This window comes from Eptesicus fuscus, chromosome 10 (assembly GCF_027574615.1).
Source record: "Eptesicus fuscus isolate TK198812 chromosome 10, DD_ASM_mEF_20220401, whole genome shotgun sequence".
NCBI lineage: Eukaryota > Metazoa > Chordata > Mammalia > Chiroptera > Vespertilionidae > Eptesicus > Eptesicus fuscus.
Window position 1 is genome coordinate 66,775,872 of NC_072482.1, and position 25,503 is coordinate 66,801,374.

General features: G+C 38.9%; 1 protein-coding gene and 1 pseudogene across 4 annotated transcripts in view; both read right to left on the bottom strand.

The window, feature by feature from the left end:
• The window catches only part of ADGB (androglobin), a 133,595-nt gene that overhangs the window by 2,016 nt on the left and 106,076 nt on the right, over positions 1–25,503 (bottom strand). For 3 of the 4 annotated variants that reach the window (XM_054722541.1, XM_054722540.1, XM_054722539.1), the window contains 6 exons: positions 19,882–20,054; positions 14,197–14,373; positions 13,223–13,340; positions 9,601–9,786; positions 2,306–2,396; positions 1,431–1,614 (listed from right to left, as the gene is read on the bottom strand). In XM_054722541.1, the coding sequence (XP_054578516.1) occupies positions 1,431–1,614; positions 2,306–2,396; positions 9,601–9,786; positions 13,223–13,340; positions 14,197–14,373; positions 19,882–20,054 (929 nt within the window). The remainder of the gene's footprint in view (positions 1–1,430; positions 1,615–2,305; positions 2,397–9,600; positions 9,787–13,222; positions 13,341–14,196; positions 14,374–19,881; positions 20,055–25,503) is intronic. The other variant, XM_054722542.1, reaches the window with a different exon arrangement.
• LOC114230980 (calcium-independent phospholipase A2-gamma-like) lies at positions 16,303–18,568 on the bottom strand (annotated as a pseudogene).

Genomic DNA, 25,503 nt, shown 5'->3' on the forward strand with positions numbered 1-25,503 from the left:
ACCTTGGTGTGAACCATGGTTACCTCTCACATGCTCAATGAAATGGTCTCCTCACAGATCTGTCGTTTTTTGCATGTGCCCCCTTCTCTACTTGTTTTCCACACAATATTCAGAGCAATCCCTTTAAAACTGAAGTCAGATCATGTTACTCCTCTGCTCTTTGGAATCCTGTCATGGCTCCGTATTTCCCTTAGGATAAAAGCTAAAGTTTTTATGGTGGCCTTTGCAGTCCTACACAATGACCTTCCCCAGCCCCATGTCCCCATTTTGTCTCTGACCTCTTCTCCAGTCACTTCCCTCTGTTCACTGCTCCTGCGGCACAGGCTCCCACTGTGCTTCCTCGAACACACCAAATGCAACCACTGTGCTCTGATTCTAGTCTACTTTTTTTGTTTTTCTCAACACTGATCCCTTTCCATCAGAGTATACAATGTACTTATGTATCGTGTTTATATTTAAGCATCTATTTCCTCACTAGAATTTGAACTCCACAGGGCAGCAAGGGGTTTATCTCTTTTGTTTATGCTTAGGAGAGTCCCTGGTACAAAACTGCCCAGAAATATTTGTTGAGTGAATGAATTGTGGAAACTAGAAACATTAAAATAAATATTTTAGAAAAGGAGAATGATTTTCAAAACTGTAGACATGAACACTTAATGTCAGTTCCGGGTAACATTCTAGAAATGGATTACAAAATGGCTGTAAATAAGGCAGTGATTCCTAACTTCATTTGCATTTCTGATAGCATGGCCACAGTTATGGTGCAATGTGTTGTCTATTGTTTCAAGATGATATAATGAAAGAATGATTAACGAACCGATGCTGGCTATAAGAAAAGCTTCTAGAAATGTTTTGTCTTCATTGCTAAATTCTTCAAAAAATGTTTGATAGTTTTACAAGGTGAGAGAAAAATACTGTATCTACTAAAATAAAATTGGTTTTGCTAAACGATTTGCACAAGTACAGGATAATAGCAGTGACATTAAAAATAATATGGAAAGAGCCATCTTAAGGGTTTAGTGTAAATTACGTTTAATATGTGTCAGAAACCCCTTGAGGATTGATACATTTTCCTCCTATCTGATGAAAAATACAATACTGATCATATTTCTTTTCTACTGCCAGCTTAAGTTTTGGCTGCCTCAAGTCTGTTAAGGCAATCTTCATCAGCTGTTTTCCAACTTCACAAACATTTTGTTGTCTTCTCTCCCATTCTTCTCACTTTGTGGACTGATTCCCAATACGGCATTGTAGAGGGATTTTAGGGAATAATTGAAATTAGTGTGTATAATCAATTTGCCATCTTTTCTGAGAAGTTGAGAACTAAATGTTTTCAAGACTTCTTTGTTCCCAGGCACTATGTGACTCTGACACATTTTACACAATGCAAAAGAATGTGTCGACTGTGATCTATGCATTTTTAGACTCACCCACATTTCTGCATACATCTCCAGGCCTTTATCCTGCAGTTTAGCCCGTTCTTCTTGGTCAATGTCTCGAATGCTAAGGATCCTGGCCCTATACTGTCGGAACTGGTGAACCTCCTCAGCCTTTTGCATTGCCTGCTGCTGATTCAGGTCATCTGTTTGCAGCAAAGGCTCAGTGTTTGTTTTCCTTCATATAAGAAACATTGAAAGAGAGGCAATAAATGGAGATGGAAAAAAATAAAATTAAAATAAAAAAATAAAAGGACTTAAATCATTTGGGAACTCTAAAATGAATTTTATCTTAGAACTCAAATAATTTAATATCATAACAGTATGATTGTCTGAATAAAATCAAATATTAGGAATAGAAAGAATAAACTATTATTTTTAGATGGACTATGTTCCATCCATTGAATCATCGATATTTTAGAAAATTACTTTAGGAAAATATCAGTATAATTAAATACACCATTTGATAAGATGTTTGTGGAATTGGTGTTTAAAAATATGAGCCTATTTTTCAGGTCCTCTTTTTTAATTTAAGCAGCTAAATAATTTTGAAAATGTTTCCAAACATACAAATATGCTTGAGTAACTAGCTCCTTATTAATCCTATTGTGTAGTTCTTAAGAAAGCTGAATCTAACTAAATAATGGCAGTAGGTATGGTGATAATTTTCTGTAGCTCAACTCACGTTAATCAAGCTGCACATTAAGTCTTACAGAAAACACTGAAATTCATGTACTTCTAAAAATTTAAATACACTGAAAATATATTAAGCATTTAATTTCAAATTTCACTTACAGCTGTCTGTTAGCAGTGTATCCAAAATTCTACAAACACGGATGTCTACATTAATCATGTTTACTAAAACTTACCGTACATATTGATTTATATCTAGATCTTCTAGCGCCTTTTGAATAAGTCGTGGAGACATTTCCAAAAATGATTGAGATCGGGTAGTCATCTCTGTTAAAAAATAAAAGTCTTAAACTTCAAAAAAAAAAAAATCAACAATGACTAACTAAATGAGTGTTAGATTTCATTTTAATGAAAGATAATATTTTCTGTTAAGAAAACAACCATTGATTGGACTTGCCTTATTTAATGATTTTAATGTGTTTTAATATGTCTTAAAATATAATTATGTTTTATATTTATCTTCCACTGATGTTACTATACTTACAGTTAATGAATATAACCTATAAGAAACATAACAAAATGTTACTCTAATTATGGTTAAATGAAGGTGGGAACAAAAAGAAGTCATTTAAGTTATGAAATTACATTATAAACAAATTAAATAGCCCAACATTTAAAGAACTTGGTTTATATGTGAAAGCTATACTAAGCATGCATGGGTGGAACATAAAAATGTTTAAGACACAGTATTCTATCTTCAGAAAACTTTTAGTCCAAGTGGAGTAGGCAACATATAATAGATAAACAGTGAATATAAAATTAATAGGAGCTTTTTACTCTATAGGCCAATATAAACTCATAAAAACAGAGTTAAGAAAAATTTCAGAATCTAGGATACTAACCTACCATCAGCCTTTCCAGACCATTTTATAAAAATATATTTATTTTTAAATTATAGTTGACATACAATATTATATTATTAGTTTCAAGTATACAACATAGTGATTATATATATGCAGACATATATATATATATATATATATATATACTAGAGGCCTTCCTCTGGCTGCCAGCACTGGTTTTCCTCCAGCACCCGGAACCCAGGCCTTTGCTCTGTCCGCAGCGGAGAAGCCAAGCCTCGAGGCTTCTCTGCTCTGGCCGCAGAGGAGAAACCAAGCCTCTTCAGTCTTCAGTCGTCTTCAATCTTCAGGCTTTAGTCTTCAGTCTTCATCTGGACCAGAGCCTTCAGTCTTCACTCTGTGCCTGGTATGCAAATTAACCCACCAAGCTTTGTTGGGTTAATTTGCATATCCATTCCTGATTGGCTGGTGGGCATTGTGGAGGTACGGTCAATTTGCATATTTCTCTTTTATTAGTGTAGATATTATATACTAGAAGCCCAGTATATAGATTCGGCCTGATCCCCACAGGCCAGGCCAAGGGACCCCACCAGTGCACAATCTGTGCATTGGGCCTCTAGTCTATACTAATAAAAGGCCTGTGGCCATGACACCATAACACGGAATGACCAAAGACTGGTCACCAGGAGGCTGCGTGTGCGGCGAGGCACGTGCAGGTGGGTGGGGACTTGACTCTAGGTCCCGCATCCTGCCCAGCGTGGTGGGAGTCAGTCTGGGTCCTGCCGGTGCAGTGGGTCTGGGTCTCACGTGATATTGTGTGCTGGGCGTCTAGTATGCATATAAGATCTTTGGTTAATCTCTCCCCACCCTCCCCCCTCCCGCTTTCCCTCTGAGATTCATCAGTCTGTTTCATGTGTCCATGCCTGTGTATTGAGCATCTTCCCCCTGGTGGTCAGTGTACGTCATAGCTACCAGTCAAACAGTCGAACGGTCGGACGGTTGTTTAGGCTTTTATATAATGAAGTTATCACCACAATAAGTCTGGTACCCATCTGACACCATACATAGTTATTACAGTATTATTGACTCTATGCTCTACAATATATTCCTGAGACTTATTTTATAACTGGAAGTTTGTACCTTCTAATCCCCATCACTTTTTTGCCCATTCCCCCACCCCACTCTCCTCTGCTAACCATCAGTTTGTTCTCTGGTATCTATAGTCTATTTCTGTTTTGCTTTGCTTATTCACTTGTTTTTTTTTATATTCCACATATTAGTGAAATCATATGGTATTTATCTTTTTCTGTCTGGCTTATTTCACTTAGGATAATACCCTCTAGGTCCATCTATGTTGTTGCAAAAGGCAAGATTTTATTTTTTTTATGGCAGAATAATATTCCATCTTTCTAGACCATTTAGTTTCTTTTTTAAAAAAAATTACTAAAGTATAATTTATACACTATAAATTTTGCCCATTTAAAAAGTATAATTCAATACTTTTTGGTAAATTTACAGAGTTGTGCAACCAGCACCAAAATCCACTTTTAAACCATTTCTATTACCCAACTAAATCTCATGCCCTTTTACAGTCATTCCCCATGTCCTCCACAAGTCCCAGCCAACCATTAATCTACTCTGTGTCTCTATAGATTTGCCTTTCTTGGACATTTCATGTAAGTAGAAATGGTAAAATGATTTATAACTTTTCAATAAACTGACAGTCATATTGTTTTGATTATTGTTGGCTTCATAATAAATTCTGAAATCACAAAGTCATAATCCTCCTCCTTGGTTCTTTATCAGAATTAGTTTGGTCATTCTGAGCCTTTTATATTTCCACTAGAGGCCTGATGCATGAAATTCGTGCAAGGGCTTCAGCCCCTGCCACTGCGGCAGCTGCCTCTGCCTCGGCCCCTGGGGAAGGATATCGGAAGGACATCCAGTCTAATTAGCATATTATGCTTTTATTATTATAGATATAAATTTGGAGGTCAGCTTATCAAATTGTGTAAAACCTATACTAGGATTTTAATAGGGAAAGCACTAAATTTATAGATCAATTTGGAGAGAATTAAGTATAAATATACTATATTACTATATTGAATCTTCTAATTCAAAGCATGGACTACCTCTCTTTTTATTTAGATCTTTGAAATTTCTTTTCAGCGATGTTTTATAACTTTCAGTATGCAAATGTTTCATTTCTTTAAAATTTATTTCCATATATTCATTAGTGATGCTATTGTGATAGAAACTGTCTAAATTTAATTTTGATTGCTCATTGATAATATGTAGAAATAAAAGCATATTTTGTATATTAATCTTTATCATGTGACCTCACTAAACTCACTTATTAGTTGTAAATGATATTCTTGGTTCTTTTTCTCTGATCCCTTAGGATTTTCAATATACAGGATCAATTTGTCTGAGAATACAGTTTTACTTCTTTCTTCCCAATATGGATGTGTTTTATTTATTTATTCTTATTGAGATGGCTAGAACTTCCTTTAAAGTATTGAATATAGATGGTTAGAGTGGTCATCTTGCCTTGTTCTTCACCTTAGGTTGAAATCACTACCGTAATTTTATTATCCAGATCTCCCTGTCCAATTTTTGACTGATTAGTTGCTTGCCTTGACTAGCATCACAATCCCCAAAAGGACCCAGATCCTCCCCTAGAGCCTCCAGGAAAAAGGAAGCCCTGCCAACACCTAAATTTTAGAATTTCTTCCCCATAGAACTATAAGAAATTAGTTTGTGTTGTTTTGAGTCATTAAGTTTGTGGTTGTTACAGCAGCAAAAGAAAACTAATTCAATTAAGAAAATTTATTTGTTGTTCTTATTTTTAATAAATATTTTTTACTTTGTTGTATGCCTTCAGAGTTTTGAAATGTTTTTTTGGACATTTTTTTCCTTATCACTGCTTTTTGAGAAGAGGGCATGTCAAGTATTCACCATTTAAGAAGTCTCACCCCTCGACACTGACTATTTAACCTTGCTTTTTAACATGTGGTTATAATAGTCTCCAAAAAGCATTCAACTTTTAATAACTTGTGAAAGCGATCTTTCATTCAAAATATGTATAATCTAATGTAAACCTTTAAAAATATAAAAAATAACATCCAAATAAATTTTTTAGTTTTTCCCCAAAAAAATATATAGTCATGTACACATGAGAAAATAAAACATAATAATACAAATCCCAACTCTACTCCATTATTAAAACATAAATTCAATCATGTTTTTCATTTTATAACATTAAATAAAAGATTCCTAAAGTATTAAAATTTTATTATATGAGTCTTTTAAAAACCAGTAGCACTAACTTTTCTTTTTTCATCATAGTTATTTTGGGATCTTAGGTTTCTAAAGTACATTTTCTTTTCTTATCACATATCTACCATATTAATGTTGGGTGTATTTTTGGCATTTCTAACTTGAATTATTTCTCTAGGATACCAACTGCTGACTTTGGCTGGAAAGAAAATATTTTCTGATTAATTAGATGTTTGTGATATTTTACATCCAGCCAAATAATATATATTTAAACACAGAGGGTAGAAAATGGGCAGAGAAATCTTCATGTTAATCTACAAAACTCTGTTGTATCAGAGCAAAGTATGAGTGTAGTATGACAGTCTTAAACCTCTGAACAGTGCAGCTCAAAGTTTGTGTGTGTGTGTGTGTGTGTGTGTGTGTGTGTGTGTGTGTGTATACCATCCTCCATCTGAAAGTGACAGTATGCCTAAGAATGTTTTTACAGCAATTGGTCATCACTGAGTCATATTATCGTATTTTACAAAGTTTTAGCTTGCAAAAGACTAGGCGACAACTTTCATGACAGGTAGTTTGAGAATTAGTATCTAAAAGTCATGGCAAAGAATGGTTTGACCGATTGTGTGGCCTGAAGAAAAGATTTTAGAATAGAGACAGTGATCATGGCCAACCACTGGAAGAGGCACTTTTCAGACGCCCTCAGAAATAAAAGGGAAGTTGAAAGTAATGGCCTTGACCATGGCTTGGTGTAGAAGACTGCTTAGGAGTGAATTCCATAATGATATTGTTTACATGACCTCTCTCATTATGAAGCAAGTTGTTCTAAGTTACCTACTAATTGAAAATAGAAAGTAGCAAGAATAAGGTCGCTTTAGGGAGTCACAAATATTGATGGGGAAGGTTGAGGCCACACCATGTGAAGCTCTCACAGCGTCTATAATTGTGGAGAGTGGCTACAGCATTCGGACAGGTTCAAGCCTTGGACTGACTTGTGGCAAAGCCATATACAAGTCCCAGCTTGGAGGGCAAAGCCCTCCCAGCACAATTATAGCCAAAAGGCTATGGTTGTAAGCTTGACCTTATAGTCCGACCCTGCAGTCCTAGGGATGTGTGTTGGTGGTGGTGGGGGGGTGTGCAGCAAGTGTTGCCAAAACAAAGCTTGATAGAGTTCAGAGAATGGCAACAACAGGAAAGAAGCGGATTTGAAACTCACAAGAACATTGCAAACATCTTACCCTTGTTTTCCTTTGTGTGATCTGACTATAAAATAAAGCTTCGACTTACAGGCTGTCACTGTGTCCTCATCCAGGCACAGTGATTCACCTGGCCCCAACTGTATTCTCTTGTCTGTTTTATTTAATCCTTCACCACCCCTCCTCAGGCTCACCCCTGGCCATGCTGTACGCAGTTCATATAATATCTTATGGGCAATGCTTTTCCAGGGATGAGGGCCAATTTGTGATGCACAAACAGCAGAGGTAGGAGTAACATAGCAAGTTCCAGATAACAGCTGACAATCAGATCCATGATCTCTAGCAGGATTCCTTCTACAACCACAGTATCTGGGCACGTGACAATGTTTCAGAGGGTTAGGATGTATTGCAACCACACAACGACATAGTTTTTCTTGGTGGTGTGTAAATAAACTTCCCATCTTATATTAAATTAAAATTATAACACCAAGTATTTAAGAATGTTTTAAAGCAATTTTTGCTTGAGGACAGGCTATTGTGGTCCTCCCTTCCTGCTTACTCTTCTTCCCTGTTTGCTGACCCCTCCTCCTCACCACAAAGTACAATCTTTTACAGTTGTGCAAACTGAAGACTGGTGGCCAAAAGTGTGAAGAAATGAGCAGCAGGAGAACTGACACAGAAGCCTTGTCTGGGATTTGGGATTAAAAGTAAAGTCTGCACTCTGATGGCAGAGGACACTGTTATCCAGGCAGCTCTGGTTACATTCCATTTTGTCAACTGGAAGAGCACCTCATTAGCATATAAATAAACCATTTGATATGGGAATTTAATTCTATTTTCATTTTATATATCTTTAAATTAACTAAGTGTGGGGGAAAAGTTTATGGAATCAAAAGAATTAGGGTTTGAGTGCTGATTCTATCCAAACTCGACCAGCTTCCTCTCCTTAGCTTCCAAGGCAAAGATACCATATGTTTTATCTAGTTCACAGAGGCTCAGCTGAGATAAATATGCCAAAGCACTCTGTCAACTGAATATTAATGTGAAGTGATAGATAATGTCCTAGTGCCACTACCATGCGCACTACCTAGTAAATGAGTGCTTGCTTTCAAAATACGGGTTCAAAACTATTAGTATCTCTTTTTAAAGTGTGATAAAAGAGCCTTTGAATTTTCTTCTTTACAGTGGAAATCATTTAAAGACATGTTTTAGTCCTAAAGTTTTTAATTTTAAAATTCTCAGACTGGTTCAGTAATTTTGAAAAGAGAACCATTGCTGGCATTTCTGAGGATGCTTCCTTCTAGAACATTCTCCTCTCTTGCCTGGGTTCTTAACATGTAGAGAACAAAAGAGTGAGATTTTACTACTGATATGGTTGTAACTGGAGGGTGTAGCCTCAGGAAGGCAAATGGGCCAAGATCACAGAACCCTGGAGGTGGCCAGCAGGCAGCCCCCCTCACTCATAAGTAGTGCTTCCAATTCAGGAAGGAGCAGGGAACTTGGGCCCCCATGGGCACCCCAATTTATTGTCTCCAGACGTATCAATCAGATAAGACAGGAAGCCTCTTAACAATAGAAAGTCTGAGAGTTGCTTAGGGAAAGTCCTCACTGGTCCTCTATCCCCCTCCGCCCTCCCGCCCCCCAGAAGCCAGGAATGTGCAGACATCTCTCTCAGTAACACCATCCATGAAGGACTTAGGTTCATTTTAGTAAATAAATGCAAATCCATGCCACACAAAAATGAACCAAGTCAGTGTGACTTGCGTGCCACTGAAAACTGCTTTCTTTCTTTCTTTTTTTTAACTGCTTTCTTCCAACCTTTTAGAAACGAAATATTTAAAATTTGTTATGAAAGGAAAAGAAGAAAATCTATTCTGTAGCTTCCTGTAGAGAAAATAAAAAGGATCTGTGTTTGGTGACAATGTGTTTGTGATTAGTACAATGTTACTTTCAGGTATAACTACACACTTTAGAACTGCTACTTTTAAAAAATATTTGCCTACTTTTAGCTTTAGGATAAGTGTTGAAGCAATCAGATTCTTAAGCAGATTGTCAACTCCGATAAGCCAAGTGAAGACCTGTGCATCTAACATACAAATTTTTCTGTGGCACAACGTCACATTTTTTTGAAGTTAGTATATGTCCCGGGATTTTTCTTTCAAAACATGTACTTATCTTACCCACGAGAGTGATACTCACTCCAGTTTTCCTTCCGCAGCAGCTCAGGCTCCTCTTTCCCTCCGATCTCACCCATTACCGTTTTGGTCAGATCCTTTAAGCTCTTGGTCATTTGCCACTTCTTCCAGAGCACACTCCCCTGTTGCATTGGTTCTCTGGGCTCCAAAATCTTTGTTTCTGGCTCTTTTGCAAAACTTATAGCTGTTTCTAGTAATAACATGGCATGTGCGTTACTGACAAAAAACTTGCATTCTACGAAATCATGTGCAAAAAGTAACAGGGCTATGAGAGCACAGGTTTGGAGCAAAAGACTTGAAAGCTTTGCAACTTCTAAACCAGAGCACTGGCAAAAATAACCACTGGCACTTCAGAAGGTGACATGGATGACGGAGCAGCCATTGGGTCTGGAAGCTGCCTCAGGATACAAAAAGGTAATGTAAAAACAGAAGTTTTGTGGAGGTGAGACATTACAAATAGGAAGGGGGTTTCTGAACCACTGGGGCTGCTGTTCTCTTGGATGTTGGAGGAACTGCCGCCCGTCACATGTGAGAATTGTGAACAGATGGGACCCTTCTTTCTGGAGAGCAAGCCCTGTGTGCAGGCACTTGTCTAAAATTGTCGTGCTAGTAAAACAGAACTGGAAAGGGATCTTTCTTGCGAAGCTGCAAAATTTGAAAAAGTTTTTCTTAAAGCTATGATTCTACTCGCCTTGTTCCATATCTCTGTGCCCAGGAAAAAACTGGAAGACCCACCACAACTTCCACATTATGCAGACATGTTCCCTCTATTTTTTCAATTGCCCATGTTTTAATTGGTGTTATATTCTGCTTGAATGAAATAGGTTAGTGCTCAAGAGTGTGGAGAAATGTTGAAATAAAAGGGAGACAATCAGGAGTCAATGTTGGTGGCATCAATATTGTCAAAAGGAAGTTTAACTTAGATAGATATAATAGATAAATTTCTTGTAAAACACAACTTAGCTAACCTTGACACAAGAAGAAATAGAAGAGATAAATACCGAGACATATACGGTGCATATACTGTACGAATTCACCTGGACTGCGGAAGTCCGGGTTTGCCCATCTCTATTCTTTCCCCCTTTAAGAGTCACCAGGAATCTGCAATGTAAATCTGACCCTGACAATACACTTTTTAAACCCCTGACCTCCCAGCCCTGCTTAGCTTAAGCAATGATCACAAATGATGGGAAGAAATCTTCCTCATAGGTCAGTGTTTAAGTAACTTGAATTTAAGTATCTTTAGGCTTATGCTCACACTCCTTAAATTGGCCACCCATATCTTTTTTTTTTTTTTTTTTTTTTTACCTCTCATCATATACTGAGTGCGTTCAAATATATGAAGTTCAAGAACAAGGAAAATTAATTCCTAGTGATAGAGGTCAGACTAGTAGTTACTTTGAAGAAGGAAATGGTGGGGAAGGGGAATGAGGGGGACTTTGTGGATGTATTAAGTATTTTATATCTTGGTCTGAATTTTCATACATATGCGAAAATTTGTTAAGCTGTAGAATTGAGATTTGTGCCTTTATTGCATGAATGTTGGATGACAAGATCAAGCTCCTCAGAGCCCTCTTCACTAGATCTTGTCCTTAGCTTAGGAAGAATTCCAGTTTTAGCAAAGAATCCTGCTAAACCCTCTTATTGAGAACTAGAGGCCTGATGTATGAAATTCATGCAAGAGTAGGCCTTCCTTCCCCCAGCTGCCAGCACCGGCTTCCCTCTAGCACCCGGGACCTGGGCTTCCCTCACAGCCCTGGCTTTGTCTAGAAGGTTGTTCAGAAGGATTTCTGGTCTAATTAGCATATTTGCTTTTATTATTATAGATTGCCCTTAGCCTTGATAACCAATTAAGCTTCTCTTTCTCCCATCTTTGATACTTAATCAAGTTCCTCTTCCTTGACCCTTGAGACCTATCCAAGTTCCTCTGAGTATTTTCTCTCTACTCTCTGCCTATTGGCTATAAATCCCCACTTGTCCCTGTAATATTCAGAGTTGAATTCAATCTGTCTCCCAATTGCAATAGTCTTGAATAAAGTGTTTCTTGCCATTTTTAACAAACATCTAGCACAACAATTTTTCTTTTACATATAACGTAATACATTTACATAATAATCATAATCTAGAGCTTAAAGAACAAGAGCTGCATTCTATTCACCTTCATATTCCTAATATTATTTAACTTCATCAATTAGAGGAGTGAGTACTTTAGGAGTTAGAAATATTTTAAATCCCATTGTTGTCACTTTTTATATGTATGTTAGAAATATTTTAAATCCCATTGTTGTCACTTTTTATATGACTTAGGAAGAATAAGATGACCCTCTGAGCTTTGGTCTCTTTATCTGTAAAATGGAAATAGTAATGTTTGTGTCATAGTTAAAGGTTTGTGCTATAGGTTAAAGTCAGATACTAAACATGAAGCATTTTGAACAGGTTCTATCCCAGGATAACAAAATTAGGGTGATATTTACTGTTTAGATTGTTTATAGAAAAGTTAACAAACATTATTTTTATAACAACTATTAAATTATTCTCCTGAAGATGTGACAGTAGGAAAGCATGTTTTGGGATGTGAATGAGACAACCACATATTGATAAGAAGATATCAGACACATGGGCTGTTGGAGGGCTCTGTCTGCATGCTGGGTTTGTTCCTGGCTATCTTGTGAATTTAGTAAATTACTGAGAAATAATTATAGGTCTTTGTTCTTCTTGGTAAGTTGAGAATAATATATGTCAATGGGTTGATGTAAGTATTAAAATAATTAGCATTTCACAGTTCCATGTCCAAGGCAATCACTGACTTGATAGCTATGATTCCTAACTGCCATTATTCATGTTTATGATGATTAGAAAAGGTGCCAGATTTATAGCAGGATGTCTACCTTTAAGTTTGCATACTGCTATTCTAGCCAGGTCGGACCTTTATTTCTGGTTTCATCTCTCATTCAGTGAAGAAAATCATATCTTCTTGATGAGAAACATAAACATATGCTTGGTGAAAAATAAATAAATATCTATCTGTACTAATAAAAAGGTAATATGCTAATTAGACCGGATCAACAGGACATCTTCCAGATGTCCAACTTCCTTCTGGACAAAGCCATGGTGCCAGGGGCCGAGGCAGAGGTGGTTAGGGGCAATTAGGCTGGCAGGAGAGCAAGCAGTTAGGGGTGAGATCAGGCCAGCGAGGGGGAGCAAGCAGTTAAGGGTATGATCAGGCAGGCAGGCAGGAAGAGGCGGTTAGAGGTGATTAGGCAGGCAGGCAGAGTGGTTAGGGGCGATCAGGCAGGCAGGCAGGCAGGCGAGCAGTTAGGAGCCAGAGGTCCCGGATTGTGAGAGGGATGTCCGACTGCTGGTTTAGGCCCGATCCTGCAGGGATCCCAAATTGGAGAGGGCACAGGCCAGCTGAGACTGCCACCCCCCGCCACCCCTCCTCTCTGTGCATGAATTTCATGCACCGGGCCTTTAGTCTTTTATAGGATTGTATGTGACTTCTCACAATCCTTAAGAAAACAGATTCTGACATGGTTTCTTTTTACCAAGCGTGACTTGCTGCCTGTCATTTTGGAGGGCAGGGCCCTGAGGCCCGGGGAGGCGGGGGAGCAGGCCGGCTCACCAACCTTCTTCCACTCCTCGCGAGTGGCTTTCTGACAGAGGCACAGGCATTGGCGGCACGCTCTCGGCATCGGGTGTTTTCTTAATGAACCGGCTGAGGTAATGCAGACGAGCCTGATAAGCCTAAGGAACAAACATGATCAACAGACAGTACAGACATCTTAAAGGTACTCAAGACCCAAACAAAAACAAAAAAAACCACACAGGGAAATATGAATGAATGAGGCAGCTGGGACCAGGCCAGCGCTTGTTAATTATCAAATAAACTCAATTTCTAAACCATCCATGTTTTTGACAGCCATTTCTGAGAACTAATGAAGAAGTGGTCCTAAAATTAATGCACTGAAATCCCGCATCTCCTGATTCTGAATCGCTTTTATCTGCCTCAGTCACCCTGAGTTGGGACATGAAACACACACAAATAATACTGTTTCACTATGGCAATGATTTTTATATAAAATGTAGGGAGAGGGAGACATGAGGTATAAGGGGGTAAAAGTAGGTTTACAGTTGTGAATATGTGAAACAGAGTTCATTCTTGTATTGTTATTTATTAATTATTGTATTATTTATTTGTACTACAAGTGTAAACCTACTTTGCACACCCCTGTATGTACTATACCACAGGCAGCAGCACATGCTTTTTATCTGCCTAAGGCTGTTCCAAGTCCATGAAAGCAGTTTTAGGCTGTCTTAGTTGGGAGCGTTAAGGATAGACAGTGTTAAGACTGACTATGTAAAAGAATGAGGTCACCCACAGTTTGGGTTAACACACGGCACCATTATATGCTTTGCTTTTTCAAGTCATCTGGGTATCAGGACAGTGTGTCCAAATGTGGTCTTAACATCAAGTCAGCCAATGTCTGAGAAAGTTCCAGATGCCATTCCTGAAGGAAAGACTATGTGGTTTCACCAGCATGGCTCTTTCTTCATGCCTAGTAATGAAAAGAAAAAGAACAACTCTACAAACTCAAGTGACCTTGATGGCTCTTCCTGGCTCTGCCATCTCCCAGGCTTGCTTCATAGCTCGGATCTCATCTGCTCGTTCTGTATCTTTTTTCACTTCAAGATATTCTGCTTCGTTATGTTCAGTGACCAACCTCAAAATCCAGTAGGGTTTATTTGGGTCTTCTTGCTGGGAGTGTGCAGTGGGTATCTGATAAAATAAAATAAAAACCTTTGGTTCAGATGCTTTCCTTCTTTCAAAAGGGTTCAGATTTAACCCTATGATTCATAATTTCCCTATTAAGTAGTTTCCTAAGAGAAATGAATACGTTTATTTACAAAAATACCTCGACAAGAACATTCATTATGGCCTTTTTTGTAATAGTAAAAAAAAGAAAAGAAAAGAAACACTATTAAATAACTGGTGGTTGATGAATAAACAAATTGATATACATCACAGTATAGTAACTGTATCTTATAGGTAGACATTATACTGAGATAAAATTGAACACAAAAGAAAACTTTTTGCATGACTCATTTGTATAATGTTATAGGACAGGTAAATCTGTTGCCTAGGATGAGGTATGGGGATGACAGAATCCATTGCAAAGAGGTTTGAGGGACTGTCTAAGAATATGGAAATTGTCCTATATCTTGATTGAAATGTGGGTTACATGGTGAATGCAACTTTCAAAACTCATTCAATTATATATTTAAGATTGTTGCATTTCACCTAAACACTAAACAAAAAGCTCTAAATTACTGTTAGGCTTACACCATCTCTTCATAAAAATGAGGGCAGGAATAATTGATCATTTCCAAGTCTGATAATTTACTGGATATATATTCATTTTGAAAGTTAACATTTTGATGTTTTATAAGGTCACGTTCATGGGCCTTAGGCTGGAAGCACACTGACATAGGACTTAAAAGTGTCCAGATGAGTGAGGCTCGTTGGTGTCTGCCTGGTCCAGTGAGAGGCTTGAATCTGAGGTGGTTCATAGGCACTTCAGGTAAGACTGATGCAATGTTAAGTATCCATAATTATCCATAATGCAGGGAAAGTGGGGATGGGGAGGCCACTGAATAAAATTTTCCATTTGGTTTTAATGTTCCCAAAAAGACCTCCTTGCTCCCTACAATATTTTCCTAACATTCTGATGAGAACCTAAGTCTCAAAATTAGATTTTTAAAAATTTCTTCCTTTTAAAACACCATACATGAACTGTTACTTATCTTTTCTATTGCTGGATATATGAGTTTGCCAGAAACTTTTCTGGGATCAAGTTTTGATCAGGGAAGAGAACACTATGAAGGAGTATGGGAAGTATGGATTGACTTAAGTTTGTCTATTTTAAATTGCAGTCATTTATTTTTGTTAATGAAAGGGATATTTTCTCAATGAATTAAAAGGATTGCTTTTATAACAGTGAACAAAAAGCTGGAGCTACATCTAGAAAAGTTAACACACAGCATTATCTTGGAGTTTCAAGGGGAAAAAGTAGTTGACTGGAACTCCACCAATGTTTTTGAACCAAACTGTTAAAACAAGCAAGCTTTGAAGTGAAAACTGTATCTAATTCTTTCATATTTCAAATGTAATCATCCTTTGATAGATAAAAAAAAATTATTTTTCCACATCTGTTAAGATGATATTACAGGAAAAGTCAGCATTTGGATTGTAAAATAATCTAAATGCTAGTGAAAACATAAGCAATGTAAATTTAAGAAGAAATTAGCTTTTCTGTCTGAAACAAAATCAATGATCGCAAAAATTCCACATGATTATGATGACTATAGCAAAAATACAAAGTATAATATGATATTTTTCAGTTTGCTGTTTGGCACATACATTAATACTTTTTAAAACAACAAACTACATAATACCAATATCAACTAAAACCGACTAGCAAAATATTAAGGTTCCTAAAGCTTAGTTAATTACTAATGTCATAAAAACCTAATTTCCATATGAATTTTGGAACCTAGAATATAAATTGTCCAAGCACTGGCTTTTTCAGGATTCCCCAGAATTCATGAGTATTTCAATGTTAACTTTTGCTGAATCCCATAATTCCTTATTAAGTTTGGTGGAGCTACTGATCAGGCTTTCATTTTTGAGACTGCACATATATATTCATCAGGATTTTGAAAAGAATGGAAGGTTTCATATATGCTAGTTTTTAGTTTTATCCAATCATTAATGTTTTGCAGAATTGGTTTTTCTTGGCTTAATATTTTTGCAAGGTTTTTTTTTTTCTTTGTTTCTTTCTACAACTTCAACCTTTCAACTGCAGCTGCTCCAGCTTCTCATTTTGACTTTCATCTACAGGTATGTTTTCAGCATCACAGGACGGAATCTAAAATAGTTGTCAGAAGACCTGTTTCTGCACCTTTAGCACCGTTGATAACATTAGATAGTTGGTTTCCAGGCTTGTGTGTGCCATGGTATTTCTCATATTACTCTTATGATGTCCATTGCCCAGGCTTACTATGCACTCTAATGGGACATCTGGCCAAAGACATTTAATTCATTCATTGCTAATGCTGAGGGGTTATACAGATGCAATCCTCCATCCTGAGGAAGATCATTTCCCAAATGCACACTCTGCAAAGTAGCAGATGAGACTCTAATGGCCTGCTATGTTTTATAACAACAGCCTCCCACATGGTAAGAGTTGATTGCAAGAAAATGATCATAGTGCCTGAACACAAAAGCTGTTGGCATTATCCTGCTGTTTACCATGGTACTTACTAGCAGCTACCTCAGGACGTGTGGGATTTCTTGCTGCTTTAATCATCAGTATGTATCCCATTCTGTTCTTAAGAGTATTTCCCCACATTTGACTATCATAAAACACATGGCTCCAAGTCATTTTGACTCTTCCAACGATGACATTTTGTGAAGCCTCACCTGACCCCAATTTTATGTAAAGTTCTTCACATTTATGCGAGGGCATGTGAAACAATCCCAACAGGAAAGCTCATATGGTTCCAGTGCTTACACCACAAATGCAATTAGTGAGCTAATGAATTGACTTCTGAGTCAGTTCAGCTTCTTTTTGCTGTGTCTGAAGAGCAACCTCACCCTTTGTTCCTACAGCATCGATTGCTCAAATTAGGATTCCTTTTCCTTTTAATGGATTCATGCAGCCAATTAAGGCCAAAATTTCTCTAACTGCTGTCTGAAGAGTGTCATCCTTAATTTGTCTCAAGTAAAAAGTATGTAATAATTCTTTCCTTGGCAGCCACTCCTTTTCCTTCAGGAAACTCCAGAAGATGAAAAGTCAATTTTTCAATCCTGTTGATGTAGAGCTTTGGGTCAGATGTTCCTAAGGCTTGAACTAACACCCAAGTTCTGTCATCAATACTCATGCTCACAATCTTTCCTGGTGGAAGAGATAGACACCTTTTCTCCTGTGCGTTTCTGTCTTTGTTCACAGCCTACTCAACTTTCATTGCCACTTCCTGTTCTGACTGACTTCTCACTGAATCGTGTGGAGAAAAGTCCACCAACATAACCACCTGCTCAAGTTTGGACACCTTCAGTGGGATGAGAACGTTAGCAGTACTTCGTTTAAGGGAAGCCTCAGATGTCTCACTGGGACCTGCCTGCTTGTGGTCAGTCTATCAAGAAGACTCAGAGCCAAGCTTCTTATCAGTCCAGACACCCACATGGCCCATATCAGCAGAACAGCATTTCCCTTCGTCAGTGCTTTTATCTTTAATTTCTCATTTGTTCTGGGAATGTCTATTTTCTTTGTTTTAGCCTCACATTTGAAGTACGAATTAATATGATTTGGTAAAAAGTAGAATGATTCTCCAAAATTTGTGGTTCAACTACTTGTGTAATGAAAGAGGCTTTGTTTCCTGTATCTTCATCTTCATCTACAGCGTGGCTTCCCTTTCCTGGAATTGAGCACTGCCTTTTTCAGAGTTATGATGGTTTGTTTAACAATTCTCTGTTTTAACCAGCCACTATCGGACACGTTTCTTTTCTTAAGATTTCAAGAACTTAGACGTTGAGCTAAACGTAAAATCATTTCATTATGATTGCCAAGAACAGTCTTTGAAACAAAGTTCACAGTGCTTTTAAAATAGGGCGGGAATGCTCACTTTTGTAAGTCCTGGCAAAGCAGAAGTGCTAAGCTTCAAAGCCCCAATATGTCAACCGTAGTTGCTTGGAGAGTAACAGTGCTACTTCGAGTGCATGCTGTGTTTTTGGTTCATTTACACTTTATTTTGCTGGTTTGAGATCCTCTTTGTAGACTAATGTGACTTACCATCCAACAATGTGGAGGTGAGCCCATGAAAAGCGGTTGCCTGCTCCTCTGCTTTCCCATAAGACGTGTGCGTTGTGGGAGGCAGGCTGCAACCACTTCAGCAGCCTCTTCCCGCACTGACATGGACTGGGGATGGGCTGCACCCGCTGGGCTTCTGACACAAACAGAAGAGCAGCAGCCTCAGGGCCACCCTCCTGCCCCCAGTGGAAATCAGATATGGCTTATTTACTTCTCAATGTTGCGGAGTGTAGACTTCAACAGCTAAGAAATGAAATCTTGGAGATGCACATGGAGTCGGGGACAACTGAGTCATCATCTCCTAATTTGTTCATTTTTCTTTAGTGTCCATTTTACTAGTGGTACCATCAGCCTATTTTAGTTAATCCACCTAGAAACCTGGGAGATATCCTTCATTTTTTCTTGTTCCTTATCTTCTATGTTGGATGAATAACTATATATCCTGTGTGTTTCCTAGATATTTCTTGATTTGTCCTAGTCTTCCTTTCTTTGACATGTACCTAGTACATCTTACACTCTTTTACCTGGAGTACTGGGGTACTTTCCTGAATGGTTTCCCCATCTCTATGCTTTCCCCCTTTAAATGCATACCTTTAAAAGTCACCAGGGATCTGCAGTGTAAATCTGACCTTGGCAATATACATTTTAAACCCCTGACCTCCCAGCCCTGCTTAGCTTAAGCAATGATCACAAATGATGGGAAGAGATCTTCCTCATAGGTATTTTGTTTTGAGGTCAGTGTTTAAATAACTTGAATTTGAATATGTTTAAGCCTGTGCTTGCACTCCTCAAATTTTCCACCCACATCTTTCTTATCCCCATCATTATATCATTATAATTATCTAACTGGCCCGGAAGGAATATGGGTTAAGGAGGCGTGGGCTGTGAAAGAGTTCTAGCTTCTAATGAGGCTTAATGGCTTTCCTCCATCTGATATGTACCAACCCCTCCCGCTTCATATCTCATACCTCAATAATTTTTAAAAAATGTTAGATTTTGCCCTTGCTCATTGACTTAGTTCAGGACCCTGCTCTTCTAAGAAGAAGCTAGATAAGGGACCTATGCTTTCTACCACTGCACATTCAGTCTCTAATTAAAACAGTTTACCTTCTGCCTCCTCCATCAGACTGTAATTTTTTTCAGAGTGGGATGTGTATAATGTTAATATTAGAAACCCAAGTCCCCCAAACAGTGTCTTACATATTAAAAGTTAAATTAATGGTTTTTGGTACTAAATCAGGGAAGGCTGCTTGCAGAAGGTGTTTAAGGACTGTCCTTAAGCTATCTGGATGGCTGATGAAAACAGGGAGGTGGAACTTCTCACAGTTTTGTCTTCAGGAGAGACCCGATGGGCAAGGAGGGACCCAATGAACCTAAGTGTGTTAAGTAACTCCAATAGGAAAAAGTGCCACACCCACCTGAGACTCAAAGCGAGGTGCTTGTTTTTCTTTGGCTGTCTTTTCTCTCTCAGAAGACTTTTCTTTGCCTTTCCTTGTTGCTTTGGATGTTCCTGAAGATTTTTGCCCCTCACTAATAAAATGGGAATCTGGGATTCCCAAGGAAATTAATTCCTCATGTCTCTCTCCATGAGCTAGGGAGACATAAAAATGGAAACCAGTGAGTCATGATAGAACAATAAAATCATGTCATGTAGAAACAAAGGAAGTGATCCAAGAAAAAGTGGTTACAAAATGATCTTTTGTCAAAATCGGTGACTCTTTTATAAAATTGAGAAATAATTCACATACTAAAAACTCACCATTAAAGGATATAAATCAGTGGGTTCTGAATATCCATAAGGCTATACACCATCACTATTATGTAATTCGTTTCTAATGCAGATGTTTTCAGTTCATTTTCTTGCATAATTGCCTTGACTAGTATCTCCAGAATAATAGTGAATTGATTCATGTCTGCTTTAATATTTATTATTACCCGTCTTTTGCTTAGTTTGGGCTTAGTGTTTCCTTTTTTTCCTAGTTTTTTAATTTTTTAAGGTGGAAGTTTAAGTTCCTGATTTGAGATCATTTTACTTTTTATTTATTTTTATTTAAATACTAGAAGCCCGTTGCACGAAATTCATGCACGGCGGGGGGTTGTCCCTCAGCCCAGCCTATACCCTCTCCAATCTGGGACATCCCTCTCACAATCCAGGACTGCTGGCTCCCAACTGCTTGCCTGCCTGCCTTCCTGATTGCCCCTAACCACTTCTGCCTGCCAGCCTGATCACTCCCTAACCACTCCGCTGCCAGCCTGGTTGATGCTTAACTGCTCCCCTGCCAGCCTGTTTGCCCCCAACTTCCCTCCTCTGCCAGCCTGGTCACCCATAACTGCCCTCTCCTGCAGGGTTGATCACCTCCAACTGCCCTCCCTTGCAAACCTGGTCCCTCTCAACTGCCTTCCCTTGCAGGTCTGGTCCCTCACAACTGCCCTCCCTTGCAGGCCGGGTGCCTCCCAACTGCCCTCTCCTGCTGGCCATCTTGTAGTGGCCATCTTGTGTCCACATGGGGGCAGGATCTTTGACCACATGGGGGCAGCTATATTGTGTGTGTTGCAGTGATGATCAATCTGTATATTACTCTTTTATTAGATAGGATAGAGGCCTGGTGCATGGGTGGGGGCCAGCTGGTTTTCCCTGAAGGGCGTCCCGGATCAGGTGGGGGTTCCCTTGGGGTGTGGGGTGGCCTGAGCGAGGGGCCTATGGTGGTTTGCAGGCCGGCCACGCCCCCTGGCAACCCAAGGGGAGGTCCTGGTATCTGGAATTTATTTTCCTTCTACAATTGAAACTTTGTAGCCTGGGGTGGAACCAAGCCTGCTGCTCCCTCCGGGGCGGCAGCCATTTCTGTGGCAGTTAATTCACCTTCTACAATTGAAACTTTGTTGCCTTAAGAGGGTGGGCCCGGCTAGGGTGTTCGGAAAGCTTTGCTTCCCCTGTTGCCACCGGCAACCCTGGCCTGCTCTCTCAAGCTCCATTCTGCAGCCATTTGTTTGAATTTGTTTACCTTCTATAATTGAAACTTTGTAGCTTGAGTGGAGGCTTAGGCCTGCAACGGCTATGGAAAGCTTGGCTTCCTCTGTTACCTAGGAAACCTTGCTCTCTGTGGCTGTAGCCATCTTGGATTGGTGTTAATTTGCATACTCGCCCTGATTGGCTGGCGGGCATGGCTTGGCTGGTGGGCGTGGCTTATGTAGTGGAGTGATGGTTAATTTGCATATTACCATTTTATTAGAGAGGATACCTCTTTTTAAAATTGATTTCAGAGAGGAAGAGAGAAGGAGAAAGAGAGAGAGAAACATCAATGATGAGAGAAAATCATTGTTCGGCTGCCTCCTGCATGCCCCCTACAGGGGATTGAGCTGCAACCCAGGCATTGACCAGAATCGAACCCAGGACCCTTCAGTCCATAGGCTGATGCTCTATCCACTGAGCCAAACTAGTTAGGGACATTTTTCTTTTTAAATATAAGCATTTATAGTTTATATTGATAGCTTATATCAATAAATTTCCCTCAGCACTGGTATCATTGCATTTCATCAGTTTTGGTATACTTTTTATTCATCTCTAAGTATTTTTAAATTTTTTCTTATTGTGTATTTTATTTCCTCATGTAGATACAATTTACTGCCCAGTATTCTTCTGTTTCAGCTTGAAGGACTTTCTTTAGTATTTCTCAGAAGGCAGAATTGTTGGTGACAATTTTTCTCAGTTTTGTTTTGTTTTATTTTTTGGAATGAGACTTTAAAAGAGATCCACTTCCATTCTGCTCTTTCTGGTGGCTACTAACCCACACCAGGAAGACAGGCTGTTAGTTTTCAAGGCTACTAATGAGCTGGAGACCAGAGGATGAGACGGGGGTCAAATTAAAATACCATAAAACTCACTGCTCTCAAAGAGATTTGCCTGTTTTTCTTGAATAAAGTTTTTGTTAATTTCCAGAGTTTTGAAAATATTGATTCTGATTATTTCTGCCATTTTTTGTTGTTGATTTTTTTGTGGAAGAGCTAATTTTTGGAGTCCTTACTTTGTCATTTCTATTATTGTTCTCCTGGATTTGTGTTCTTATTTGAACCTCCTGAGTTAATTCTGCATGTTGTTTGTCTGGGGCAGAAACCTGAGAGAATGGAGAATTCACATAGGCCAGGTCTCTCAGAGTTGTGTATGGAGACCCTGTCCCAAAAGCATGGAATTGCAAAAAACTTGGTGGAGGTAGGTGAGATTCTTTTCTAAGTAGCTCAGCGCTTAAGTGTGATGAGTAGAACCGCAAGAACAACAACAACGACAACAACAACAACAAAGGACTGATTTAACTTGTGAGCAGAAAAGCAAAAAATAAAAATGAGACCACAGAAAGAAAAAAAAAAATAAGGTCAGAGAAGAATGAAGCATATAGGTAGAGATGATAAGCCATTGAAAATGTATCCAGTGAAGGACAAAGATATTTATCGGAAGCCATGCAATAAAATCACGTATTATTAGAAACCCAGGATAAAAGCTAAGAGGATACATTTTTTTCTTTGTTCTTTGGTATCCTTTGTCAACCAAAAACTTTGAGATTGAAGAAACACTGCTTGGCCCTAACTGGTTTGGCTCAGTGGATAGAGTGTCAGCCTGCGACTGAAGGGTCCCAGGTTCGATTCTGGTCAAGGGCATGTACCTTGGTTGCGGGCACATCCCCAGTAGGGAGTGTGCAGGAGGCAGCTGATCGATGTTTCTCTCTCATCGATGTTTCTAACTCTCTATCCCTCTCTCTTCCTCTCTGTAAAAAAAAAAAATCTTAAAAAAAGAAAGAAAGAAAAAGGAACACTGCTTGTACAGAAATGGGAGCCCATGTGTTTCGGTCTCCTCCTGCTGCCTCTGCTACATAAAGGTGGCATAGTACCAGCTCTTCGTCATCCTAAGCCCCACATGAAACAACTCGGCTGTCTCCAGTCTCGGTGGCCACGGCCACCACCTCCGCTTCGTGCTCCCGTGAAATCCAGGTCCCAGAGATGTCCAGGCTGGCAAAGCCAGGAGGTAACTACATTACAGAGCTCCTCCTGGGGCCAGCGCTGGGTAAAAGGACCTCACAAAAACTGGGGCAGAGCTCATTCTTTTCACCCGTGCTGCCAGATAACTGTTGCCCAGTGATGCTAAGGATTAAGTATTACTTAATACAAAGGCCAGAATATCATCATGCACTGCGTTTTAAATTCCTAGTTTCAACTGTTACAGCGATGCAGTGATTCACAGTTTCAGTGAACAAAAGAATCACCCAGAAAGCTATAAAATATAGATATTGGAGCCCTAACCTAGAGATTCCAACGGCTTTGTCTGATATGGGCCCAGGAATGTACAACTTTAAAAACTCCCTCAAGGGCTTCTGATTCGAATGGCCTATGTTCTTCTGTACGTTGAGAAACACCGCTTTAAGAAATGGATACAATTCTCCCTTTTGCTAGAAACAGGTGTTGCAAAAGGATGAGCTAAAGGGAAGAAGACCAATGATTTAGGATTCAAGGAGGCGGGATTTTTCTTCATAAGCCTCCTTCTGAAATGTTGGCCTGCATCAGAATCACGGAAGGGCTTGTTTAAAAACCGGTTCCTGGTAGAACCCCTAACATTTCTCATTTGGTAGGTCTGAGGTAGAGGCCCCAGATGTGCATTCCAACAAGTTCCCAGGGGTGCTGAGGCTGCTGGTCCAAGGACCACGTTTAGAAAACCACTGGTTTACATTTAGGAGGCATCATTACCTTTTCTCAACATGAGGGATGTGTGTGTGTGTGTGTGTGTGTGTGTGTGTGTGTGTGTGTGTGTTTTCCTTTTACGTTCTATTGATTCTAACAACTAAATAGCCAAGTAAGTAGCAGGGGAGCAAATAATTTTAGTTGAATCTCAACTATGTTTCTTTCTCTTTTATTTCTGGAAGCATCCAGTAGGGTAAGTTCAGAGAGGTTACGTAACTCTCCCAAGTGCTAAGAATTGAATCGGGATTCAGATACAAGTTTAAAGGACATGTTTGTCCCTTTCAAAAAGTCTTGTAAGTCACCCCAGTAGCAAAGTAAAATAGTAATTGTAAAGCATCCAGATCTTATAGGTGCCAGTTACTAGGCACTTTCAAATTTGGGGCAGATCCTCCTGCGTGAGGACTGAATGTAAGCACCATGCATTTACAGGGACAACTTGCTTTTCTCCAGCAATTCCAGCTGCTGAGAAGTTGTACTAGAGAAAATCTTCCAGCCAAATAGTCAAATGACTTGGAGGTGAATCCTTGATTAGCCGGCGGATAGGATAACTCTGGCAGGCTTATTACATTCTTTGAGTTTAAGTTTCCTCTGTTTAAGGGAGAAACTGACATCAAGCCTACCGGGATTAAAATAATCTTTTACAAATAGGATCACACTTAGTATGCCTTGGGATTTTAAGATGTTAACAAATGTCAGATGACATGGATTATCAAGCTGCCCCATTAGATATTTCTGGAATTCTTTTTTTCTTATCCATAGGTCTCAATGTCTGGATTCTATTCAAACTGCCATATTCTAATATTCACGTTCACATAAGTGAGCATCTACTAGAGTGTCCGGCACATAGCAGGTGTGTGCCATCTTCTTTCCTTACGTTGTTAATAGACAGACTAAAACAATTTTCACATTTTAATGGCATACAGCATGGTAAACTTTTCTCCCATGATTTACAAGTTCTCCAAAGGCCAGAATATCATTATACACTGCATTTTAAATTCCTAGTTTCACCTAATATAAAGCTCAACTTATAGTAGGTACTCATTATGAGGTAGTTTTAACTTTCATAGGTAAAGTTTTGTAGGGAATCTGCCTGTGTTGGGAGTGTATATATCAGTAAGAGGTAGGACTAAATATCCTACTGATTCAAAAATTATGAAAAATGTGCCCCCCCCCACACACACACAGTGTATTCATGTAATTAGAAGAGCTGAAAAGGAAATGACCACTGAAATAAACTAATATATCCCTTGCAGAGAGTACCTGCTCAGGGAGGATCTGTTGATAAAATGAGCTTGAAAGGATCTTTAGCATTATGC